Genomic DNA, 22311 nt, shown 5'->3' with positions numbered 1-22311 from the left:
ATGCGAAAAAATCCGATGAGTACTTTGCCTTTACTCCCGTGTTGAATTTTCACCCACTATGAAGTTTCACCAACTCAAATTTATGTTACTTTCACTCACTCGAGACTATGGTGAGAACAACTCAAATTTGGCTTCTTCCACGGAACAGCACACGTTGGGTCGATGCAGCTCTCTTTGTTTATAATAACATTAGGGTCTCGCCGACATTTCTCACTAACACGAACGCACGGTTCGTGGTTGCAAACAATCCCATTTGATTTTGCCGTGACAGCTGCTCGTGGTTGCAAACAAACTGAGTAAAAGTGTGAGTGAAATGTGCGTGTGCGTACACGCTCGCAGAAAGCCTAATTCATGAGAGGGAGTGAGAAAACTACCTAATATTGAGTTAAAAATTTGAACTTCGTACTCAAAGTTGAGTTCTTTAAACTTTTTTTTAGGTTCTTTATTTTTTCTGTGTACAATGCAAAGTAGTATATAAGCCATTTTATGAGACGTTTCGCGGTGGTCCGTTTATTTACTTCTAATGTTTTGTTTTGGTATGATTCTGCGTGAACATTTCGTTTGGTCCGAACACAAAATAATGTTTGTAACGTTTTACCACAGATAACAGATATTGAGGCTGGCATCCCATACGTGTGTAAACATCCGCAACCGTTAATTCAAATGTATTTTAAATTGGAACCGCGTTTGGCAACCGATTGGAGATGGCGCAAGGATCATTGTTATTGAAAACGCAGCCCGATTGCAGCTGTCAAATGCATTGGCTGCGTTCGACGGTTGTAATTCAGCTGCATCCTTAGGTACTGCCGCAATCAGTTGAATAGATGGCAGTAGTGGGCCAACGTATATCAATTCAAAAGTTTACACAGGATTTTCAATAAAATTTGTTCTAGCTTCAATATCTGTTATCTGTGGTTTTACTTTTCATTCGTGTTTTCTTCAACATTTCATGCTTAGAATGCAATGGTATGAATTATCTAATGATACATTTTAAGAATCATATGAATAACTATGTTCTAAAACCCTGGTAGACGAAAAGTAAAACAGGCAGAATTGATGATGGGATCCATCGGAATGTTCGGTGCGAAATTACCAAACAAACGGGCTCCCACTAATTGTCAAAGTAGATAAACACGAGAAAAACAGCTGTTTCGATCTGTCTCATAAAATGCCTTATTGTCACAATCAGTGGCGTAGCCAGAAAATTGGTCTGGGGGGGGTTTTCTGAACATTTATTTTTTCGAAAAAAAAATTTCTTCTAAAAATTATGTCTCTGGGGGGGGGGGGTTATACCCAAAACCACCCCCCTGGCTACGCCACTGGTCACAATTCATGTCAATGTTGTGTTTTCGTATACGTTAGGGTTAAATCAGGAGTGATTCAGTTTCATTCTAAATTTTCGACCACTATTCTAGTTTGAATCTGGAGCAAAATAGAACAAACTCGCTGGTTTCCCCAGCAGTGTTCTATTCATGTTTTTCAAATTTTCAATTAATTGAAATCATTATGTTACTGCCAAGAAAGCCGCCGGAATTGCAAAGTGGATTGATCCGTAGATAAAATGACGCATCCATACACCAAAACAATTGAAAAATATTTGAATCTCGTGATTCAATCGTGGTTCAAATCTGCAGAAAATAGAACGGAGCGTTATACCAGTTTTATTTTTTTGACATTTGACTGGTATAAAAACTGAATCTAGAACAGCTGCTGGGAAAATTAATGTTTCAGATTCATATTCAAACTGACAGCCCCGAACGATTTGAATCACTGCTGATTTGAAATCAGGTGAAATCAGGAGTGATTCAGTTTGATTCTAAATTTTCGACCACTATTCTAGTTTGCATCTGGAGCAAAATAGAACAAACTCGCTGGTTTCCCCAGCAGTGTTCTATTCATGTTTTTCAAATTTTCAAATTAATTGAAATCATTATGTTACTGCCAAGAAAGGCGTCGGAATTGCAAAGTGGATTGATCCGTAGATAAAATGACGCATCCATACACCAAAACAATTGAAAAATATTTGAATCTCGTGATTCAATCGTGGTTCAAATCTGCACGGATAAAAATGAATAAGCGAGTTAGCTTATTATTTATTCATTATTAATATTTGTCAATTTTTATTCCCATCAAAGATTAAAAATTAAGCCCTTTTATAAGCACTGAATTGCTTTTCAATCATATATTCATTGAATTGATTTTGAAATAGTAATTTCTAATCTGAAGACTTGGTAAAATATTTTCACTTAATTTTTGCGAGGTGACGCTACACATTCGATTTCGTTAGTTTAGAAATATAAAAGATATTTAATTGCCCTGATAATTGCTCATTCTTCGATAAAGTCAACGATTGACAGACTAGCAATGAGGAATTGCCGATTTTTTCTGCAGGAACATGTTTCGCTGTGTGCACAGGTAAATCTATTTTTTTTAACAGACCCTTTCCAAGTAAAGCTACATTTTTATTTCAATTCATTCCTTTCACAGGTTGATTATAGCTCATCCAGATTTTGGTGGAGTGACGGAGCTGGCAAGCAAAACTTCCGGCTCTACCTAAGCAACATGAGTCGCAACGAACAGCGACGAACATCTTTCTCCTGCCATGCCACCTCCATGCCACCAGAAGTGACAGCATGGCGAACACTAAGTTCATCCGGTACTGGAAGTCTTGACTGGAACATCGGAGAAGTAAAGCAGATTACAGATTCTGTGACCGATTGACATTACGGAATGCTTTTACCGCAGAATGCTCCTCGGAATACTCTTAATATGTAATGCAAACAATAAAAATTTAATAAATACAGACCGCTAATTAAATAAAAACGAGATTCTTAGTTTCGTGCAACATTTTCCCATTTCTGATGTTTCAATTTGTTTATTTTGATAGCTATGAAAAGTCGATTGGTTGAATAAACTTAATTTAATCCTCACTGGATAAACTTTGATTAATCATTTCAAATGATTAAACTTAAATTAATCATTCGCAGCTTATTATCATATTAAGCATTACAATGAGTGGATAGATCGAATAGGGTTTTAGATTAAAATTTAATCAATTTAGCTTTTTATTTTTTATCCGTGTGCAGAAAATAGAACGGAGCGTTATACCAGTTTTATTTTTTTGACAGTTGACTGGTATAAAAACTGAATCTAGAACAGCTGCTGGGAAATTCAATGTTTCAGATTCATATTCAAACTGACAGCCCCGAACGATTTGAATCACTGCTGATTTTACTCTAATGGTGGTAAGCTCCAACGAGGATAATACGCAAATCTTGTATTATCCTCGATTTCGGTAAGCTTCAAGCCATATTATCCTCATATTTAATCTCGGATTTTCACTTAATACCCCGATTTTGGAGTATTAAGATAATCCGAGATTTTCTGTATGTACGCAGCCAAATCTTAACTTGCTTTCACTAACACATGTGTATGTGGAGCAAATGTCAGTTTTTGCTTTTGTTTTCAATTTGAGTTTTACGAGTTTTCGTCGCGCTCAACTAAACGCAATTTTTAAAAAGTTTCTTGTGATTTATTGCCGGAATTTTTACAACTATTCGCCGACGTTGTTGCTTTCCTGGACCGAGGAGATGAATTCCCGAAGGTTGTTTCACCCATTAGTACCAAGTGCCGAGGCGGAAACGCCGTAACTGGAGTGTGGATTCGATGGATCAATTTCGTTATCGTTACCGTCATCGAGTCCGAGTGCCTTCATAGCGTCCGTCTGCGGAGGCAAAGTGGTGACTTACATCAAGATCCAGTCCAATTGCAACCTTTTCGACCTATACGGATGGGTTCACCACTCTGTCGGAGTTGGTCCACTATCATATGTAAAACGGGGGCCAGTGGAAGGAAATGAACGGACAAATAATCGAGCACAAACATCGGCTGAAAGGTGGGTCCACGTATCTAAGAGCAAAACTGGTGACTTTATACTTTCGGTGCGAACAGAGAACAAAGTGATCGGCGTCATCATTTGGTGGCTTGAGACGGTCTTAAATTCAACACCCTGTGCAACCTGATCGAGTACTACAAGCAGAACCCGATGGTGGAGACGTGCGGTACCGTGGTGCACTTGCGGCAAACGTTCAACGCTCGGATCGTGCAACTGCAGCGTGAAAATGGCACCCGTAGGCAAGAGCAATTTCTTGGAGGAGTTCATATCGGCACAGCGGCAGGAATGGCGACACATCTCGTGGCGGTAGGATCAGCCGCTCAAAAACCAGGGTAAGAATTGCTACAAGAACATTTTACCCTTTGATCAAACCCGGGTAAAACGGAACGACGTGAAAACAGCACAACTGAAGGCGTGTACATTATTTATGGGATTATTTAATGTTACTTTGGGGGAAAAGAAACAGAGTGATCCGGGATGTGTTTATGAAACAGTTTTCAAATAAAAAAATAAAAATCTTGAAGAAAGTATTTATAATATAGAAATGGATTATAATCACACATCCGAACTAAACTTTTACTGGGAGTTACTGATTTTCAAAGAGCAAGATATATTGAAAATTCCTCCACCAATTCATGGGAGTCTTTTTGGGAGTTATAGAGATCTGGGAAAACCCTTTGGGAATTATAAAAAATCCAGGTTCTGTTGAATTGCCGGAGCCCGTGAAGGAATTCTGGGTAACTCAAGTGAGAATTCCTGTTGAAATTCTCATATTATTTATGGAAAATTACTGTGGGAATTTTGGAAAATTCTTTCAGTAGATCTGTATAATTCTAGAGCACTTATTCTGGAATTCCATCGGGGAGAAATTTCACATAAAAGGAAATTAATTCAAGAATTCTAGGGAGCTCTGAACACTCATTTGATAATTTTGTAGAAGTCATTTGGGATTTCTATGAAGCAACTGACAAAAGTGAGCGCGAATTATGAAAAAATCAAATTTTGGTAAACCAGGTAAACCCGTAAGAAAGTTTTAGAATTCTGGGATGTCCATGGAAGTATTCCGGACTCATGAGCAAATTTTTAAAAGAATTCTTAAGATAATTCTTAAAAAATATTGTAAAAAATCTTCAGGAGTTCCTCCAAAAAGTCCACCAAGAGTTCTATTATAATTTATATATTATATTTATTCCTTTAGGATTTTCTCTTGGTGATCCTCATGGAATTCCTCCAGCAATTTCCGAGGAGTTCCTCCAAGAATTTCACTAAGAGATCGTGCATTCCTTCTGGAATTTTATCTGACATTTCTCCGGGAATTCCTTTAGGAGTTCCTCTAAGAATTCCTTCAGAAGTTCCTACTGGAACTCCTCCAATAGTTTCTCCAGACATTCTTCCTGGCGTTCTACCAGGAAATCCAAGAATTTTTCCATTAGTTCCTCCAACACATTCTGGCGTTCCTCAAAGAAATTTCTCCATTCCCAATGGAAGTCGTCCAAGAGTTTCTTCAGGAATTCCACCAGGTGTTCCTCCAGAAATTCCTTCTAGAGTTCCTCTAGGGATTCCTCCAGAAATTCCTCCAGACGTTATTCCAGGAATTTTTCCAGAAGCTCACCCAGGATTCTCTCCAAGAAGTTCCTCCAGTATTTCTTCGGAAGTTCCTCCGGTAATTCCTTCGAAAGTTCCTCCGGGAATTCCTTCGGAAGTTCCTCCGGCAATTCTTTCGGAAGTTCCTCCGAAAAGTTCCTCCGGGAATTCCTTCGGAAGTTCCTCCGGGAATTCCTTCTGAAGTTCCTCCGGGAATCCCTTTGGAAGATTCTTCGGGAATTCCTTCAGAAGATTCTCTGGGAGTTCCTTCGGAAGTTCCTATGGGAATTCCTTCGGAAGTTCCTATGGGAATTCCTTCGGAAGTTCCTATGGGAATTCCTTCGGAAGTTCCTATGGGAATTCCTTCGGAAGTGCCTATGGGAATTCCTTCGGAAGTTCCTGTGGGAATTCCTTCGGAAGTTCCTATGGGAATTCCTTCGGAAGTTCCTGTGGGAATTCCTTCGGAAGTTCGTATGGGAATTTCTTTGGATGTTCCTATGAGAATTCCTTCGGAAGTTCCTCCGGGAATTCCTTCGGAAGTTCCTCCAGGAATTCCTTGGGAAGTTTCTCCAGGAATTCCTTGGAAAGTTTCTCCAGGAAATCCTTCGGAAGTTTCTCCAGGAATTCCTTCGTAAGTTTCTCCAGGAATTCCTTCGGAAGTTCCTCCAGGAATTCCTTCGGAAGTTCCTCCATGAATACTTCCGGAAGTCCCTTCAGGAATTCCTTCAGAAGTTCCTCCATGAATTCCTTCGAAAGTTCCTCCAGAAATTTCTACGGAAGTTCCTCCAGAAATTTCTACGGAAGTTCCTCCGGGAGTTCCTCCAGGAATTGCTCCGGAAGTTCCTCCAGGAATTCCTCCTTCCGGAGGAATTCCTGGAGGAACTTTCGGAGGAACTTCTGGAAGAATTTCTGGAGGAACTTCCTTGAGGAACTTGAGGAACTTCCTTGGGGAACTTCCGGAGGAACTTCCTTGGGGAACTTCCTTGGGGAACTTCCTTGAGGAACTTCCGGAGGAACTTCGTTGAGGAACTTCCGGAGGAACTTCCTTGAGGAACTTCCGGAGGAACTTCCTTGAGGAACTTCCGGAGGAACTTCCTTGAGGAACTTCCGGAGGAACTTCCTTGAGGAACTTCCGGAGGAACTTCCTTGAGGAACTTCCGGAGGAACTTCCTTGAGGAACTTCCGGAGGAACTTCCTTGAGGAACTTCCGGAGGAACTTCCTTGAGGAACTTCCGGAGGAACTTCCTTGAGGAACTTCCGGAGGAACTTCCTTGAGGAACTTCCGGAGGAACTTCCTTGAGGAACTTCCGGAGGAACTTCCTTGAGGAACTTCCGGAGGAACTTCCTTGAGGAACTTCCGGAGGAACTTCCTTGAGGAACTTCGGAGGAACTTCCTTGAGGAACTTCGGAGGAACTTCCTTGAGGAACTCCCGGTGTAACTTCCTTGAGGAACTTCCGGAGGAACTTCCTTGAGGAACTTCCGGAGGAACTTCCTTGAGGAACTTCCGGAGGAACTTCCTTGAGGAACTTCCGGAGGAACTTCCTTGAGGAACTTCCGGAGGAACTTCCTTGAGGAACTTCCGGAGGAATTCCTTGAGGAACTTCCGGAAGAATTCCTGGAGGAACTTCCGGAGGAATTCCTGGAGGAACTTCCGGAGGAATTTCTGGAGGAACTTCCGGAGGAATTTCTGGAGGAACTTCCGGAGGAATTCCTGGAGGAACTTCCGGAGGAATTCCTGGAGGAACTTCCGGAGGAATTCCTGGAGGAACTTCCGGAGGAATTCCTGGAGGAACTTCCGGAGGAATTCCTGGAGGAACTTCCGGAGGAATTCCTGGAGGAACTTCCGGAGGAATTCCTGGAGGAACTTCCGGAGGAATTCCTGGAGGAACTTCCGGAGGAATTCCTGGAGGAACTTCCGGAGGAATTCCTGGAGGAACTTCCGGAGGAATTCCTGGAGGAACTTCCGGAGGAATTCCTGGAGGAACTTCCGGAGGAATTCCTGGAGGAACTTCCGGAGGAACTTCCGGAGGAATTCCTGGAGGAACTTCCGGAGGAATTCCTGGAGGAACTTCCGGAGGAATTCCTGGAGGAACTTCCGGAGGAATTCCTGGAGGAATTCCCGGAGGAATTCCTGGAGGAACTTCCGGAGGAATTCCTGGAGGAACTTCCGGAGGAATTCCTGGAGGAACTTCCGGAGGAATTCCTGGAGGAACTTCCGGAGGAATTCCTGGAGGAACTTCCGGAGGAATTCCTGGAGGAACTTCCGGAGGAATTCCTGGAGGAACTTCCGGAGGAATTCTTGGAGGAACTTCCGGAGGAATTCCTGGAGAAACTTCCGGAGGAATTCCTGGAGGAACTTCCGAGGAATTCCTGGAGGAACTTCCAGAGGAATTCCTGGAGGAACTTCCGGAGGAATTCCTGGAGGAACTTCCGGAGAAATTCCTGGAAGAACTTCCGGAGGAATTCCTGGAGGAACTTACGGAGGAATTCCTGGAGGAACTTCCGGAGGAATTCCTGGAGGAACTTCCGGAGGAATTCCTGGAGGAACTTCCGGAGGAATTCCTGGAGGAACTTCCGGAGGAATTCCTGGAGGAACTTCCGGAGGAAATCCTGGAGGAACTTCCGGAGGAATTCCTGGAGCAACTTCCAGAGGGATTCCTGGAGGGACTTCAGGAGTAAAACCTGGAGGGACTTCAGGAGTAAAACCTGGAGGAACTTCCGAAGGAATTCTTGGAGGAACTCCCGGAGGAATTCCTGGAGGAACTTCTGTAGAAATTTCTGGAGGAACTTCTGTAGAATTAGAATAGAGGAACTTCTAAAGGAATTCCTGGAGAAACTCCTGGAGGAACTTCCGGGGAAATTCCTGGAGGAACTCCCGGAGGAATTCCTGGAGGAACTTCTGAAGGAATTCCTGGAGGAACTTCTGAAGGAATTCCTGGAGGGAAATCCTTCGGAAACTCCTCCAGGAATTCATTCGGAAGTTCCTCCAGGAATTTCTTCAGAAGTTCCTCATAAAATTCTTTCGGAGGTTCCTTCAGGAATTCCTTCGGAAGTTCCTCCAGGAGATCCTCCAGCTGCTGAAGGATCTGCTCGTGGGGCTGTTAGTGTGCCTGCATGAATTCTTGGTGGTGTTCTTGTAGGAATTTCTGATGGAGTCCGTGGAGGAAGTCCTTGTGGAGTTCTTGAAGGAGTTGATGGTGAAGTTAATGAAATAATTCTTAATGGAGTGAGTGAAGAATTTCTTGATTGAATACTGAAAGAATTCCTTGTGGAGTTCATGGAAGAATAGCTGTTTGAGCGGCTGGAGGAAATTCTAGTGGAGTTCATGGATAAATTTCTGGTGGTGTTCCTGGAAGATTTCCTGGTGGAATTTCTGAGAGATTATCAGGTGGAGTTCCTGGAGAAATTGCTTCCAGAGCTACTGGAGGAATTCCTGACGAAGTTCCTGTTGGGAAAAGGAATTCCTGGCGGGGAAGGAGTTTATGGAGGAATTCCTGCTGATGCTCCGAGAGAAATTGCTGATTAAGCTATTCCTGCAGGAGTTGCTTATGGTGATCCTGGAGGATGTTCTTGTCTAATGGAGGAACCCTTAATTGATTTGTCGGAGAAATTTCCGGTAGAGTTACTGGTGGATTTCGTAGCAAAGTTGCAAGAGAAGTTCCTGGTGTTTAAGCTGCTGGATAAAGTCCTGGTAGAGTTCCAGAGGAAATTGCTGGTGCAGCTGCTAGAACTGCTTGTTGAGTTGCTGGAGAAATGCCTGGTGTTCCAGGAGAAATTTATTATGAATCATGAGGGAATTCCTGGTTAAGTTCCTTGATGAATCCTTGGGAATGCTGAAATAAAGCCTTGTGAAGATCCTGGATCAATTGTTTGTGGAGTTTTTGGAAGAATTTTTGTTGAAGTTCCTTGAGAAATTGTTGAAGGAATTCCTGGTGGAGTTCCTGAAAAAAAAGTTCTTGGAGGAACTGCTTTTGAAGATCCGGGAGGTATTCCTTGTGGAGGTCTCATAAAGTTCCGGGAGGAATTCGTGGTATTTTTTTAAAGGAAAATCACTGGTGGAGATATATATAATTATTGCTGGAATTCTTGGAGGAATGCCTGATAGATTCACTGTTAGAATTTGCGCTGGAGTTACATAATTATCGGTGGAATTGCTAAATTAATTACCGGTGGAATTACCTGAAGAAATTTCAAGGTAAATTACTGAAAGATGTTTTGATAAACTTGCGGAATCCATGCCAAAACTAATGGGAACTACCATAACTTAAAGTTTTCCGGAAAAATTAATCGATTTTACCCCATGATTTAGGAATTCTGATAAATTTTGAAGCGAAATATGAATAAAAACAAACAACAGAAGTCATCACGCATTTTTTATGATTCCATCATTCTCATACGCACACCACCTCAAAAGCCTTCATAGTAAAATATGGCTGCGTACTTAATACGAACTTGGTGCTTACCGTTCGAGGTATTAACTTTAATACCGGACTATTGAAAACCCGTATTAAATCGAGTATTATCCTCGTTGGTGCTTACCGCCATAAGAGTTAATTCTATTTCAACTTTTTTATATTATTTGCTTATTTGTTGTGTAACAATTGAAACGCAAAACCAACTTACCATCAACATATTTTGGTTGTTTAGCAAAGAAAAATATTGAGTTTTTTTTTTTTGTTTGACATGTAGAACATGTTCTTCTTATCTCCAACATATTTTTATTTTATTCGTAAACCCTTTATTTACATTTTTAAATTTTAAACAAATAACCATTTCAATCGATAGATTGATTCTAACATTCATACAATGATGGCTAACTGTCATACAGCATAAGAGCAAATCCATAGTTCCATATAATATTAAAATACATATTAAAATAGTTGCCGTGCTCAAAAATTTCGGAAAAATTAGGGTTTGAACCAGTTTTCCATACAGGTTCAGAATATGTTAAAACACTGATCAATCACCACTTCACACCAACACGTGTTGACCTTAAAAAACAGCTTTCGGCCAAAGATTCGATTAGTGGATTATTAAATTTTTCTTAAAGTTTGGAGTTAGAGATAGGTTTTACTAACTTGAAATTGTATTTCTATACTTCAATCAAGGGATTAAACGCAGAGAGGCGAAAGTAAGAAAACGCTTGGGTTTTAGATCCATGCGGCAACGTAACAGTATGGCTTGTACGTTATTCATAGCAAATGTGAAAATTCAGAAAAATTATAATGAAAACCCATGAAAGCATTAAGAAATCAGTTAGTGATATGGACTGAGGGCTAGAATATGTAAAATGAGATGCGGAAAGAGTATTTTTGAAGATTTTCTGATTTTGTTGCTCGAATGATTTCTTGAGCCTGGTAAGCTCAACCCATGAAAGCATTAAGGAATCAGTTAGTGATATGGACTGAGGGTTAGAATGTGTAAAATGAGCTGCGGAAAGAATATTTTTGAAGGTTTTCTGATTTTGTTGCTCGATTGATTTCTAGAGCCTGGCAAGCTCAACCCATGAAAGCATTAGCGAATCAGGTGATATGGATTGAGGGTTAGAATGTGTAAAACGAACTGCGGAATGAGTATTTTTGAAGAGTTTCTGATTTTGTTGCTCGAATGATTTTTCGAGCCTGGTAAGCTCAAACTATAAAAGCATAAAGAAATCAGTTAGTGATTGGACTGAAGATTAGAATGTGTAAACTGAACTGCGGAAAGAGTATTTTTGAAGATGTTCTGGTTTTGTTGCTCGAATGATTTCTTGAGCCTGGTAAGCTCAACCCATGAAAGCATTAAGAAATCAGTTAGTGATATGGACTGAGGATTAGAATGTGTGAACTGAACTGCGATAAGAGTATTTTTGAAGATTTTCTGATTTTATTGCTCGAATGATTTCTTGAGCCTGATAAGCTCAACCCATGAAAGCATAAAGAAATCAGTTAGTGATATGGACTGAAGATTAGAATGTGTAAACTGAACTGCGGAAAGAGTATTTTTGAAGATTTTCTGATTTTGTTGCTCGAATGATTTCTTGAGCCTGGTAAGCTCAACCCATGAAAGCAAAAAGGAATCAATTAGTGATATGGACTGAGGATTAGAATGTGTGAACTGAACTGCGGAAAGAGTATTTTTGAAGATTTTCTGATTTTATTGCTCGAATGACTTCTTGAGCCTGGTAAGCTCAACCCATGAAACCATAAAGAAATCAGTTAGTGATATGGACTGAGGGTTAGAATGTGTAAAATGAGCTGTGGAAAGAGTATTTTTGAAGATTTTCTGATTTTGCTGCTCGAATGATTTCTCAAGCCTGGTAAGCTCAACCCATGAGCGCATAAGAAAATCAGTTAGTGATACCACAGATAACAGATATTGAGGCTGGCATCCCATACGTGTGTAAACATCCGCAACCGTTAATTCAAATGTATTTTAAATTGGAACCGCGTTTGGCAACCGATTGGAGATGGCGCAAGGATCATTGTTATTGAAAACGCAGCCCGATTGCAGCTGTCAAATGCATTGGCTGCGTTCGACGGTTGTAATTCAGCTGCATCCTTAGGTACTGCCGCAATCAGTTGAGTAGATGGCAGTAGTGGGCCAACGTATATCAATTCAAAAGTTTACACAGGATTTTCAATAAAATTTGTTCTAGCTTCAATATCTGTTATCTGTGGTGATACGGACCGCGGTTTAAAATATGTAAACCAAACTGCGATATTGTTTAGAAGAGTAGAGGAGAAGGTGAATGTACCTAGAGAATAAGAATAACGGGTAAAAAAATATAACTCTCTTGTTTAGTGTACATAATACTTGAATTTGATTATAGATTCTAAAATGTCAAAATGTTTGTTTTCGTTGAGTCAGTCTTATAATCGATTCGTAGAGAAGCAGTAGGTAATTTTGATGTGCTTGATCCAAATGAATTCGGTTGGGACATCGTCCGAGCTGAATTCACGACAGGGAGCAGGAATCTTCGGCCCTGGGGTATCGATCTCAGTGGCAATGGTAAACTATCCAACGGTGTTCCAAGCGGAGATTTTTGCTATAATGAAATGTGCTAATATCTGTGTAGAGAAGAAATATAGATATGCAAATATTTGTATCTTCACAGATAGTCAAGCAGCACTCAAAGCATTGAGTAGCTTTAAATGTACATCAAAACTTGTCTGGGACTGCATTCTTTCATTGCGAAAAGTGTGCCAAGAGAACTCCGTAAATCTGTACTGGGTTCCAGGACACTGTGGCATTGAAGGTAATGAAAAGGCAGACGAGCTTGCAAAACGAGGTTCAAACACACAGTTTATTGGCCCAGAACCTTTCAGCGGTATATCATACTGTACTATAAAAATGGAATTGAAATCCTGGGAAGCACAAAGGTTGATGACCAACTGGTTGGTTGCCAAAAAGTGTGCTCAATCAAAGAGATTTATAATTCCCAATGTTAAAGTAACCGAAAAGCTCTTGGAGCTCAGCAAGAGAGCTCTTTGCACCTTCACTGGCCTAATTACCGGACACTGCTCGAGCAGGTATCACTTGAAAAATATTGGCCGGTCTGGGAAAAGACGCGTCTTAGGTTGTTTACTTGACAAATGGTGATCAACCTACAAGATGCGAATACATAGTTAAGAGTAATCAGGGGTATACCACAAAAGTTCAACTCAATGGACGCAGTGGTTCTACGCCGAAACAAAAAAAAAATCGATAGCTAATGTTTGCGAACAAATGTTCAAATAAGGTTATGTATACATTTTTCTGATTTCAATGCAAGGGTGACTTTCTAGAGCCTGGTAAGCTCTGTCTCCATGACTGCATGACTAAGACTCGAACCACTCGAACTAAGATCAGCTGTTGCTTGTGTACAGAGTTAAAACATGTAGGGAACGAAATGAGCAAAATTATGTAGAGAATTTCCTGATTTTGATGCAAGATTGACCTTCTAGTGCCTGCTAAGCTCTCTCCAAAAATAGAGAGAAAATCCGACAACAGAGAGTTCATTCTAAACGAATTTCCGCACCGCTCAAACGTCAAGTAATCAACCTATGGACTGCTCAGTTAATCAAAATCACTAACTCGTCTCGTGAATGAAATGTGCGTGTACATACACGATCGCAGAAAGCCCAGTGGATTTTGAAACTTAAGCGATTCATTCGAACAAAAGTTCATTTTGCGTTCATTTACGACCCACTCAAATGGTCCAATGCACCGAGTTCATCATTGACGTTTGAGCGGTGCGCTGTTTACTTAGGCTGTGAACCATTCCACCGATTCGTTTAACTTTTAGTTAAAATTTGACACTTCGATGGTTATTTTCCCATCGTGGTTAAAATTTTACTCCGAAGCCGACCCATTTGAGTTTTGACAGATTAGTAGTTATTCGGAACGAAATGGATTTGGCGCCAATTTTCTTGCGAACAAAGTTTAACTATTGAACTGTCAAATCTAACCATGCTCCGGAGCAGGGTTATTTTTAACCACGGCGAAATAACCATCGAACTGTCAAATTTTAACTAAAAGTTAAACGAATTGGTGGAATGGTTCACAGCCTTAGAATGAATACTTTTTCATTCATCGAGTTCATGCAAGTGTTCATTTTTAGTAAACAGCGCCCGTCTCAAACAAGATGAATACACCACTAGGTGTTCCAATCTGCCAAATTCACGAGTCAGCCATCTTGGATTTTAGTATGGGAGAGCCAGCCGGTTTGTTTATGTTTTGCACCGAAAATGAATTTTTCACCCCCGCCTTCTTCTCGTCCATAAATTGGGAAGATTGAAACACCTAGCTGTGTATTCATCTTGGTCTCAAACGTCAATGTGTTCATTCGGTGCATTGGACCATGGTCACAATAGACTAACGCAAAATGAACTCCCCCAAGAAATTATGACGTTTGAGCGGGTCGCATAATGAACGCAAAATGAACTTTTGTTCGAGAAAACGACCCGCTCAAATGTCAAAATCCATCGGGTGAGTGAATTCGATGAACCCCTGCATAAGTCTATTTCTTAGGGGAGTTCATTTTGCGTTGGTCTATGCAAATGATTTCGAATGTCTTAAACAATGCTACTGTCCACGATCAATCTATATTTTTATTATTTAACACTCTATACTGGCTAAATAAATATCCTCGTCATTTACGGGTGCTGGAAATATCCACCACCATGATCGCTCATGGAACCGTTCGGGGCCATTGATGATGAAGGTGGCGACATCGACGAATCAGCAGCACTCAGCATGTGCGATGACGCAGACGCCGGAGCTGGCATTGGCGAAGGGGCAGCTAAGGCTACTGCATTCCCCGGAGCCAAAGGGTGAGCTTCCAAGTGACGTCGCAAGCCGGTTTTGTGGCTAAAGCTTCGATTGCACATGTCACAGCGATATGGTTTGATGCCTAGAAGTATTTGCAGGAAATAACGAATATTAATAATTGTTAAAATCGTTGACCGCCATAGTGACTCGAAATGCTGCTCGTAACCCCGTATAGTACTAACCCGTATGACTACTTTCATGGTCGACTTGAAATCGTTTGCGTATAAATGTTTTATCGCAATAGGTGCATTTGTAAGGTTTGATGCCTACAAAGAAAAAAATAAATTTTCAACACCCTAATAGTTTTTGATTTTCTTTGAAGGCTCTAAAAGTTTCAGCAAAAACTTACCTGTATGCGACATTTCATGTCGTTGCCTATTCGTATGATCGGCAAAAGCTTTGTCACAGTAACTAAAAATACATTTTAGGACCATCGTTACTAAAGGTACGTTATAAATTGTTAATTTTATTCCATCTTACCGACAGGGATAAGGTTTCTCCCCCGTATGCGTTCGCATGTGATACTGCAGGTGTACCTTGGACTTGAACGTTTTCTGGCAGATTTCACACTGAAATGGTTGATTATCCGAATGCGACAAAATGTGCACCTGGAGATTTCGTTTGCGACGGAAACTCCACCCACACGTAGTACATACAAACGGTTTCTCGCCACTGTGGACCATCATATGCGCCTTCAAGCTACCTTTACTGGAAAAGTACTTATGGCACAATTCACATTCGAATGGCTTTTCATTGCGGTGGGACCGTTCGTGTGTGGCCAGAGCTTCTCCGCCTCGTACCTTCAGACCGCACACGGAACACTGATGGCTGAGTGGTTTGTAGTTGCGCTGTTGATGGCGCTGAAGTGATAACTCGTCGTAGAACCGCTTGTAACAAACAAGACATTCGATAGGTTTGTCTTTGTTCTCGTCCAATGATTGTTCAACCTTGTTCACTTTATGCGCTGTGTGAGCGTGAGCGAGCAACAATTCCTCCGTTTCAAATGATTGATAGCAAGCTTGAGCACAACATATTTTTCCATACTCTTCCTGAATAACGGCTGGAATTGACGCAACGATCACCTTCGATGGCACTATTTCCTTTTCTCGAGGATGATTGTGAGCATGTTGCCAGCGACGTTTTTGGTCGATGAATCTGGCTGGACATTTTATGCACTCGTAAATTTTCGATGCTTCTTTTCTTCGTCGGTAGTGCTGCTTCAGCGCATATGGCGTTGAGTATCTCCGATGACAAACCTGGCAAATATTCGTCTTCGTCATGTTTACTCGACGTTTTTTGGCATGTTTCTCACTGTGCAAGTCGAGTGCTTCAGAAGAGTCAAAAATTAGGAGACAAGAGCAACACACCAGTTGACTTTGCTCAATAGTAATCACATTGTATGTGGCTAGCTCTGTCTCGTCCAACACATTGTCGCTGGTGTAGTCTTCATAATCATCGTCCACCCTGGTGGAAGCTTTTCTTCCCGGTTTCCTGCCACGTCTGGGCTTCTGAATTTCTGTTAATAGATTGATGTATCGTTATTTTCGAGTTCCAGATTGGCTTTTTCCATGGTTAAATCGTTCTTCGATACATAGCATTCTTTAAATTTAGCTGATCGATCCAACCAATTGTCGGAAAGTATTAATCTTCTATTGAACGCAAATTAATACGAATACATTTAATACATTTTGTTTCTATTTCTGACAAAGATTATTTAATACAAAATATCGAGGAACGTGTAGTCATCAATTTATTTACCTGCAAGGGTCGTAAGTCCTTCGGAATCGCTATCATCTGAATTTTTGTACTTTTTTCTACGTCCTCTCCTCCTGACCGGTTTCTTATCCTCTGTATCTGAGTTCGGATTTTTCCAATCGCTATCATTAGCATCGTCCAAATATTCCGCATCATATGTTGCTTCATCCACATCGTTTCTGTGACTCTCATCCTCAATAACTTTCTCGTCTTCCGAGTCCAATTCTTCCTTCACTTCCATCATTTCCGTAAAAACCGACAGCTCTAAGGGCGGGTTCCAATTCTTATCCTCCTCCTGCTCCCTTCCGTCAGCTTCAACTTCATCGACCCTTGGTCGTCCACTGGACTCCGACTTGAACATCTTCCGTAGCTTGCGGTCGGATTCCCGTGCCTTCCGGATAAATCCGATGAAACTTTTCAGAACGTCGACGCATACCTGGCATATCGTCGTTGGAAGACCGTCGTCCTCCAGAATCTGTATAGAGGTGCACTCGACGATGATGTTGGCGATGAATGCATCCTCCAGTTTTGAAAAAATCGGAATCAGATCGTGACCACCGGATGTCTCCTCATTCTCCATGCACACGCGACATATATTCATGTTGTGCGAATATTTTGCACTTATTTTTTACCAATATTTCACTGTTTTCAAACGAAAATTATAAAATTACGTAGAAAACTTTTTCTGGGTGATGGAAATACAAAGTTTTGTTGTTTTTGTTGTTTAAAACGTCAGAGTATAAGCTCACGGTTGATCACCAAACAAGTCGATGTACGAAGATACAGAGAAAGAAGATGGTCTACTTTTGAATTCAATTCAAGGCATTTTATGAGACAGATAGAAAAAGCTGTTTTTCTCGTGTTTTTTTTCCTTTGCGTTTGTCACAGTTCAAGACAAAATTTTCAAAACGACTTATCTGCTTTTGTAAACAAAGATTCTAACGACGAATTTACGAATCTGATAGCTCTCCCACGCAACCCAACACCATCAACAGGTAGCGGAAACTTTCACCTATTGGTATTGGTTTGCATGGGAGAGCTATCAGATTCGTCAAATCGTCGTTAGAATCTTTGTTTACAAAAGCAGATAAGTCGTTTTGAAAATTTTGTCTTGAGTTGTGACAGGCTAAAGCCAGGACTGGCTCATCTCGCCTAACTGTAATTGTTTTCAATGTTTTGTTTATAACGGTTTTCAGTAGCATAATGTATGCTATGTTTGATTATTGTCAGATTTTCTGGATATGATACACTGCGCGGCGTTTGTAATGTTCCCAAATGGGTACTTGCACAAAACTTCACGCGGCGAATGACTGTCGAAAGGTACGGCCGCGACAAACGATACACCGCAATGCTATTCATCCATAAGAATCAAGTAAACGGGGTGCAGAAAGCGCGGCGGTACCTTTCATGAAAGGTTCGCCGCGTGCAATTTTGAGAAAATCAGGCAATATGTGCTTCAAAGTTGAATTTTTGTTTCTGCTAGGAATTGTACACTGAGGAAAATGGACGTATGATTTGCAATCAAACGCATTATGAAAATTTGCCACAAGGAATCGGTATGAATTTCAATATGTTGCCTTATGAATGATGATTTTCATTTGAAAAAAAGTGAAGTGCGGCAGACTGGGTTTGAACCATGGACGTCGGGGTCGGGAGGCCGGTATGTAGACCACACGCCCATCGACGCTTGATTACTCGGGAAGGTAACTGCGTATAAGAAGCACTGTTGGTGGAATAATCAGTCGAAGATTCATAAGGCGCCAGTTATGAATTTCGATAGTCTAGTTCGCTGAGTGTAGTATTTGGCTCATGCTTGATTCTCTTTCTTCCTTGAAGATTTTCTCTAGTGGTTCGTAGTACTCTAACGCTGGGTATTTATTGTCTATGCGGGTCATCGCTGGAACGTCGCTGGACCGTCGCGTCGCTCAACCAGCGAGCGCTTTTCAGTTTGGTGCTGTAGCGACGCATTGAATTTGCCTGCGTCGCTGGAGCACTTACTGGAAAGGGTCGCCAGCAATGAAAATAAATCAGGTATCTGGCAACCCCAATCCTACCCACTACGTTTGACAATAGCCAACATCTTTGAGTTTCCCATTGTTCTATTGAAATTGGGTTTCCCACTGACAATTCTATTTTGTAAACAAACCACTATTTTGAAGTGATTTTTTCCAAATAGACGTAATTATTTTTCATCATTTTTCAAGAACTTGTGCGAAAGTATGAATGCGAGGTGTATTTCAACAAGAATATTGATGTCTTTAATGAATTTTTATATTTGAATCGGCACCAAGCGCTCTACTTCGCCAAAATATCATGATGTTCAAAATACATTTTCAATGGCAGGTTTCAACGTTTATGATTACGCCTTCATATTAAATCAATCGATGATTTTGATGTTGGCATCAGAAACATGGTCGCTTCGCAGACCCCTGAAATAAATACTAAGGCTCTGTCTCATTTCCCGAATTAAATTTAATTTTACTTAAAACTGACAGTTCGAAAATTTAAAAATCACCCGGCCATAAGAATGGCTGCGTGCTACCCAGCAATTCCAATAAGACATCGATCAAGAATGATTCGATATCTGTCAAAAGTAATCCTGCTCATCCAGCAGGGTTATTCGATAATTATTGAACTGTCACTTTTGAGTTTAATTTTAGTTTAATTATCCAATTGAGACAGAGCCTAAGGTATGGAAATCCATATATTGTGTGCGTGCCTTTCGTGTATGGCGAAAAAGCTTTCACTACTACATTCGAACGAGCTCCCATAAGAAGCTGTAAAGTATCGAAGGAATGAAGGAAGGCGTCAAACATGCAACTACTTTATTCGAGAGTTGATAATGGAATGAATCTAACATATTATTATAACAAATGGATTGCCTTGATGATTTTCGGTTGGTTATTTATTATGCTTAGCAACTTCCGGATACCAAGCATGGCTGGCTATGCCACAACTACTCCTCCTAGCGTCTTGGTGGTCGAACAACTCGGTTATACCTCGTAACATATGTTCCGCTCAATTGATGGTTTGTTCGAATCTCCTCCGTATCATCTTCAAGCGAAACGTAGCTTGCATCCGAATCTGCGTCGTCGTTGTTGAAATCACAGTGATTGGTGTTTCGCTTTCCTTCTTCATAATCATCATATGGATACTTTAGTATTTGATTACTTCTCCGTTTGATTGTACCAAGTTCGTCCGACGAGCATTCGAAGAGTACAGCTCCAAGCTTCTTCAAAAATTTTCCACGCATCCACGTTGCTTTCTTTGGATTTCTGTAGTCTCGAACGTATACAGTTTCCCCAACAACGAATGTTAGTGGCTTCTTTTTAGTATTTACCTTTTCAATTGTGTCGCACTGGCGTTTTGCAGCATCAAACTTCAATGAATCAAATCTTAATCTCATTTCTCTGCCGAACATCAATTTAAATGGGCTTTCCGCGGTCGTCGCATGTTTTGAAGCTCTATACATTTCCAGAAAAGAGTTGATCATCATGGACATCGATTTCTTCTGGAAAACTGCATCGCTGCTAAGTTTCTTCAAAGCAGTTTTCACTGTTTTCACAGCATTTTCTGCGGCACCATTTGAACACGGGCTGTATGGCGCGGTTCGTAAATGATTAATTCCTCTTGATTTGCAAAATTCTTGAAATTCTTCCGACGTGAATGCTGTTCCGTTGTCAGACACCAAAGTGGTAATTGCACCAAATCTTGAAATATATTCACAAGTTTTCTCAATTGTTTCTTTGGACGTCAATGTGCGAACTGGAAAAACTTCAATCTATTTACTGTAGCTGTCAACCATAACAAAGAAATCCGATCCACGAAACGAAAAATGATCCATGTGAACTCTGTCTCCTGGTGCAGACGTCAGTCGCCAAGGCGAAACAGGATCACTTCTTTCTGGTCGTTGCTGAATACACAGTTCACATTTTTTTCCTAGGGTCTCGATGTCGTTATCCAAATTAGGTCACCAGAAGTACGATCGGGCCATACTTTTCATTTTCACGATTCCCAAATGTACCTTGTGAAGTTCATCTAGCAACATCTTTCTCAGCTTGGTGGGAACAACTATACGATAGCCCCAGAGTAAAACACCTTCTTCTACACTCAATTCGTCACGTTTTTGATAGAATGTTTTCAATTCATCTTCCTGAATCATATTAGGCCATCCGGACTGAACGTAATTGACAACTCGGCTGATAAGCTTGTCCCTTCGGCTTTCAACAACAATCTGTTTCCGTTCCACCAAAGACCGTGTTTCAACTTCAATGAAATTCAGGAAGCTTACGGCATCTTCATCATTCTCGTCATCTTCACAGCGTAACGGAAATCTTGAGAGAAAATCAGCTGGGACATTGTGCACACCCTTCACATGACGGATCTCATAATCGTAGTTCGCCAGGAATGCCGCCCATCGTTGTAACCGTCCAGCAGCTATGCTTGGGATACCCTTTGAACCCGGATTGAACAACCCAGTCAACGGCTTATGGTCGGTCATCAGCTCAAAGTGACGGCCAAACAGATAGTTGCTGAACTTGTTGATACCATAGTAGATCGCTAATGCTTCTCGATCAATAACGGAATATCCAGCCTCATGTTTCTTGAAAATCCGAGATGCAAATGAAATCGGGCGTTCAGATTTATCCGGGAAAACATGAGTAATCACGGCCCCAATACCTTCGTTAGATGCGTCACAGTATAACCGAACAAGAAGATAAGAAAATTATTTTGAGCTTTTTAGTGGAATGTTTTCACCTGTCATAAGACGAGTTTGAACAATCCCATTGAATTCCACCACTTAATTGTATCCTGACAGATACGTATTTCGACCTCAACAGTAAGGCCGTCTTCAGTGTCTTGTACTCCGAGTCAAGTAGTCGAGTTGTAGTCGAGTCAAGTACAAGACACTGAAGACGGCCTTACTGTTGAGGTCGAAATACGTATCTGTCAGGATACAATTAAGTGGTGGAATTCAATGGGATTGTTTAAACTCGTCTTATGACAGGCGAACAAGAAGATTAGGATTATAGTGAGCCAAAACGGTATCTTCGGAAAGTAGCTTCTTCGCTTTCTCAAACGCCTTTTGTTGATTGTTGGCCCAGGAGAATTTCACACCGTCCTTCAACAGTTCATACAGGGGCTTCAAACACTGCGCCAAACTTGGACAAAATTTTGCGTAGTAATTTGCTAGTCCAACAAACGCTCGAACATCCTTGACATCAGCTGGCGGTTTCACGTCTAATATGGCTCTCACTTTCTCTGGATCTTTGTGTAGTCCATCTTCATCAATAACATGTCCTAGGTATGCTACCATTCGCTTGAAAAATTCGCATTTGTCTTTGTTCAACAGGAACCCTGCTTCCTTCAAACGGTTTAAAACTTTATCCAGGTTCTCCAAAACTCTTGCACTGTCGCTCCAGCAATCAGGACGTCATCTAGGTAAATAACGGTACCACGACATCCTTGAAGAACTCGTTCTAACGTACCTTGAAAAATTGAACATGCTGGCTTCGTGCCAAATGGTAGACGATTCATCCAATAAACTCCACGATGTGTACTCCACGCCAAAATCCTCTTCGTTTCATCATCCACTTCGAGCTGATAATAAGCGTTCTTCAAATCCAATTTGGCAAAATATCTTCCTCCTTGGAGAGCAGCAAAATATCTTCTATAACAGGAAACGGGTGGTGGTCGTCCAACAAAACGGATTCACGGTGACACGGTAATCGGCGCACAAACGTAATGAAGAATCTTTCTTTAAAACTGGTACTAATGGTGTACC

The 22311-nt window shown here is 41.1% G+C and overlaps 1 protein-coding gene across 1 annotated transcript in view; it reads right to left on the bottom strand.

Moving 5' to 3' along the window:
* Positions 1-22311, bottom strand: part of LOC134210451 (uncharacterized) — a 73745-nt gene that overhangs the window by 34997 nt on the left and 16437 nt on the right. Inside the window, exons 11-18 of the mRNA XM_062686496.1 lie at positions 20551-21129; positions 19526-19884; positions 16530-17152; positions 15252-16287; positions 15121-15182; positions 14954-15037; positions 14601-14853; positions 2579-2672 (exon numbers count right to left, since the gene is read on the bottom strand). Coding sequence (XP_062542480.1) covers positions 2579-2672; positions 14601-14853; positions 14954-15037; positions 15121-15182; positions 15252-16287; positions 16530-17152; positions 19526-19884; positions 20551-21129 — 3090 coding nt within the window. The remainder of the gene's footprint in view (positions 1-2578; positions 2673-14600; positions 14854-14953; positions 15038-15120; positions 15183-15251; positions 16288-16529; positions 17153-19525; positions 19885-20550; positions 21130-22311) is intronic.

Source organism: Armigeres subalbatus, chromosome 2, assembly GCF_024139115.2.
Source record: "Armigeres subalbatus isolate Guangzhou_Male chromosome 2, GZ_Asu_2, whole genome shotgun sequence".
In the NCBI taxonomy this organism is placed as follows: Eukaryota; Metazoa; Arthropoda; class Insecta; order Diptera; family Culicidae; genus Armigeres; species Armigeres subalbatus.
Note: the sequence above shows the minus strand (reverse complement) of the source record. Positions and strands in the feature narration are given on the sequence as shown.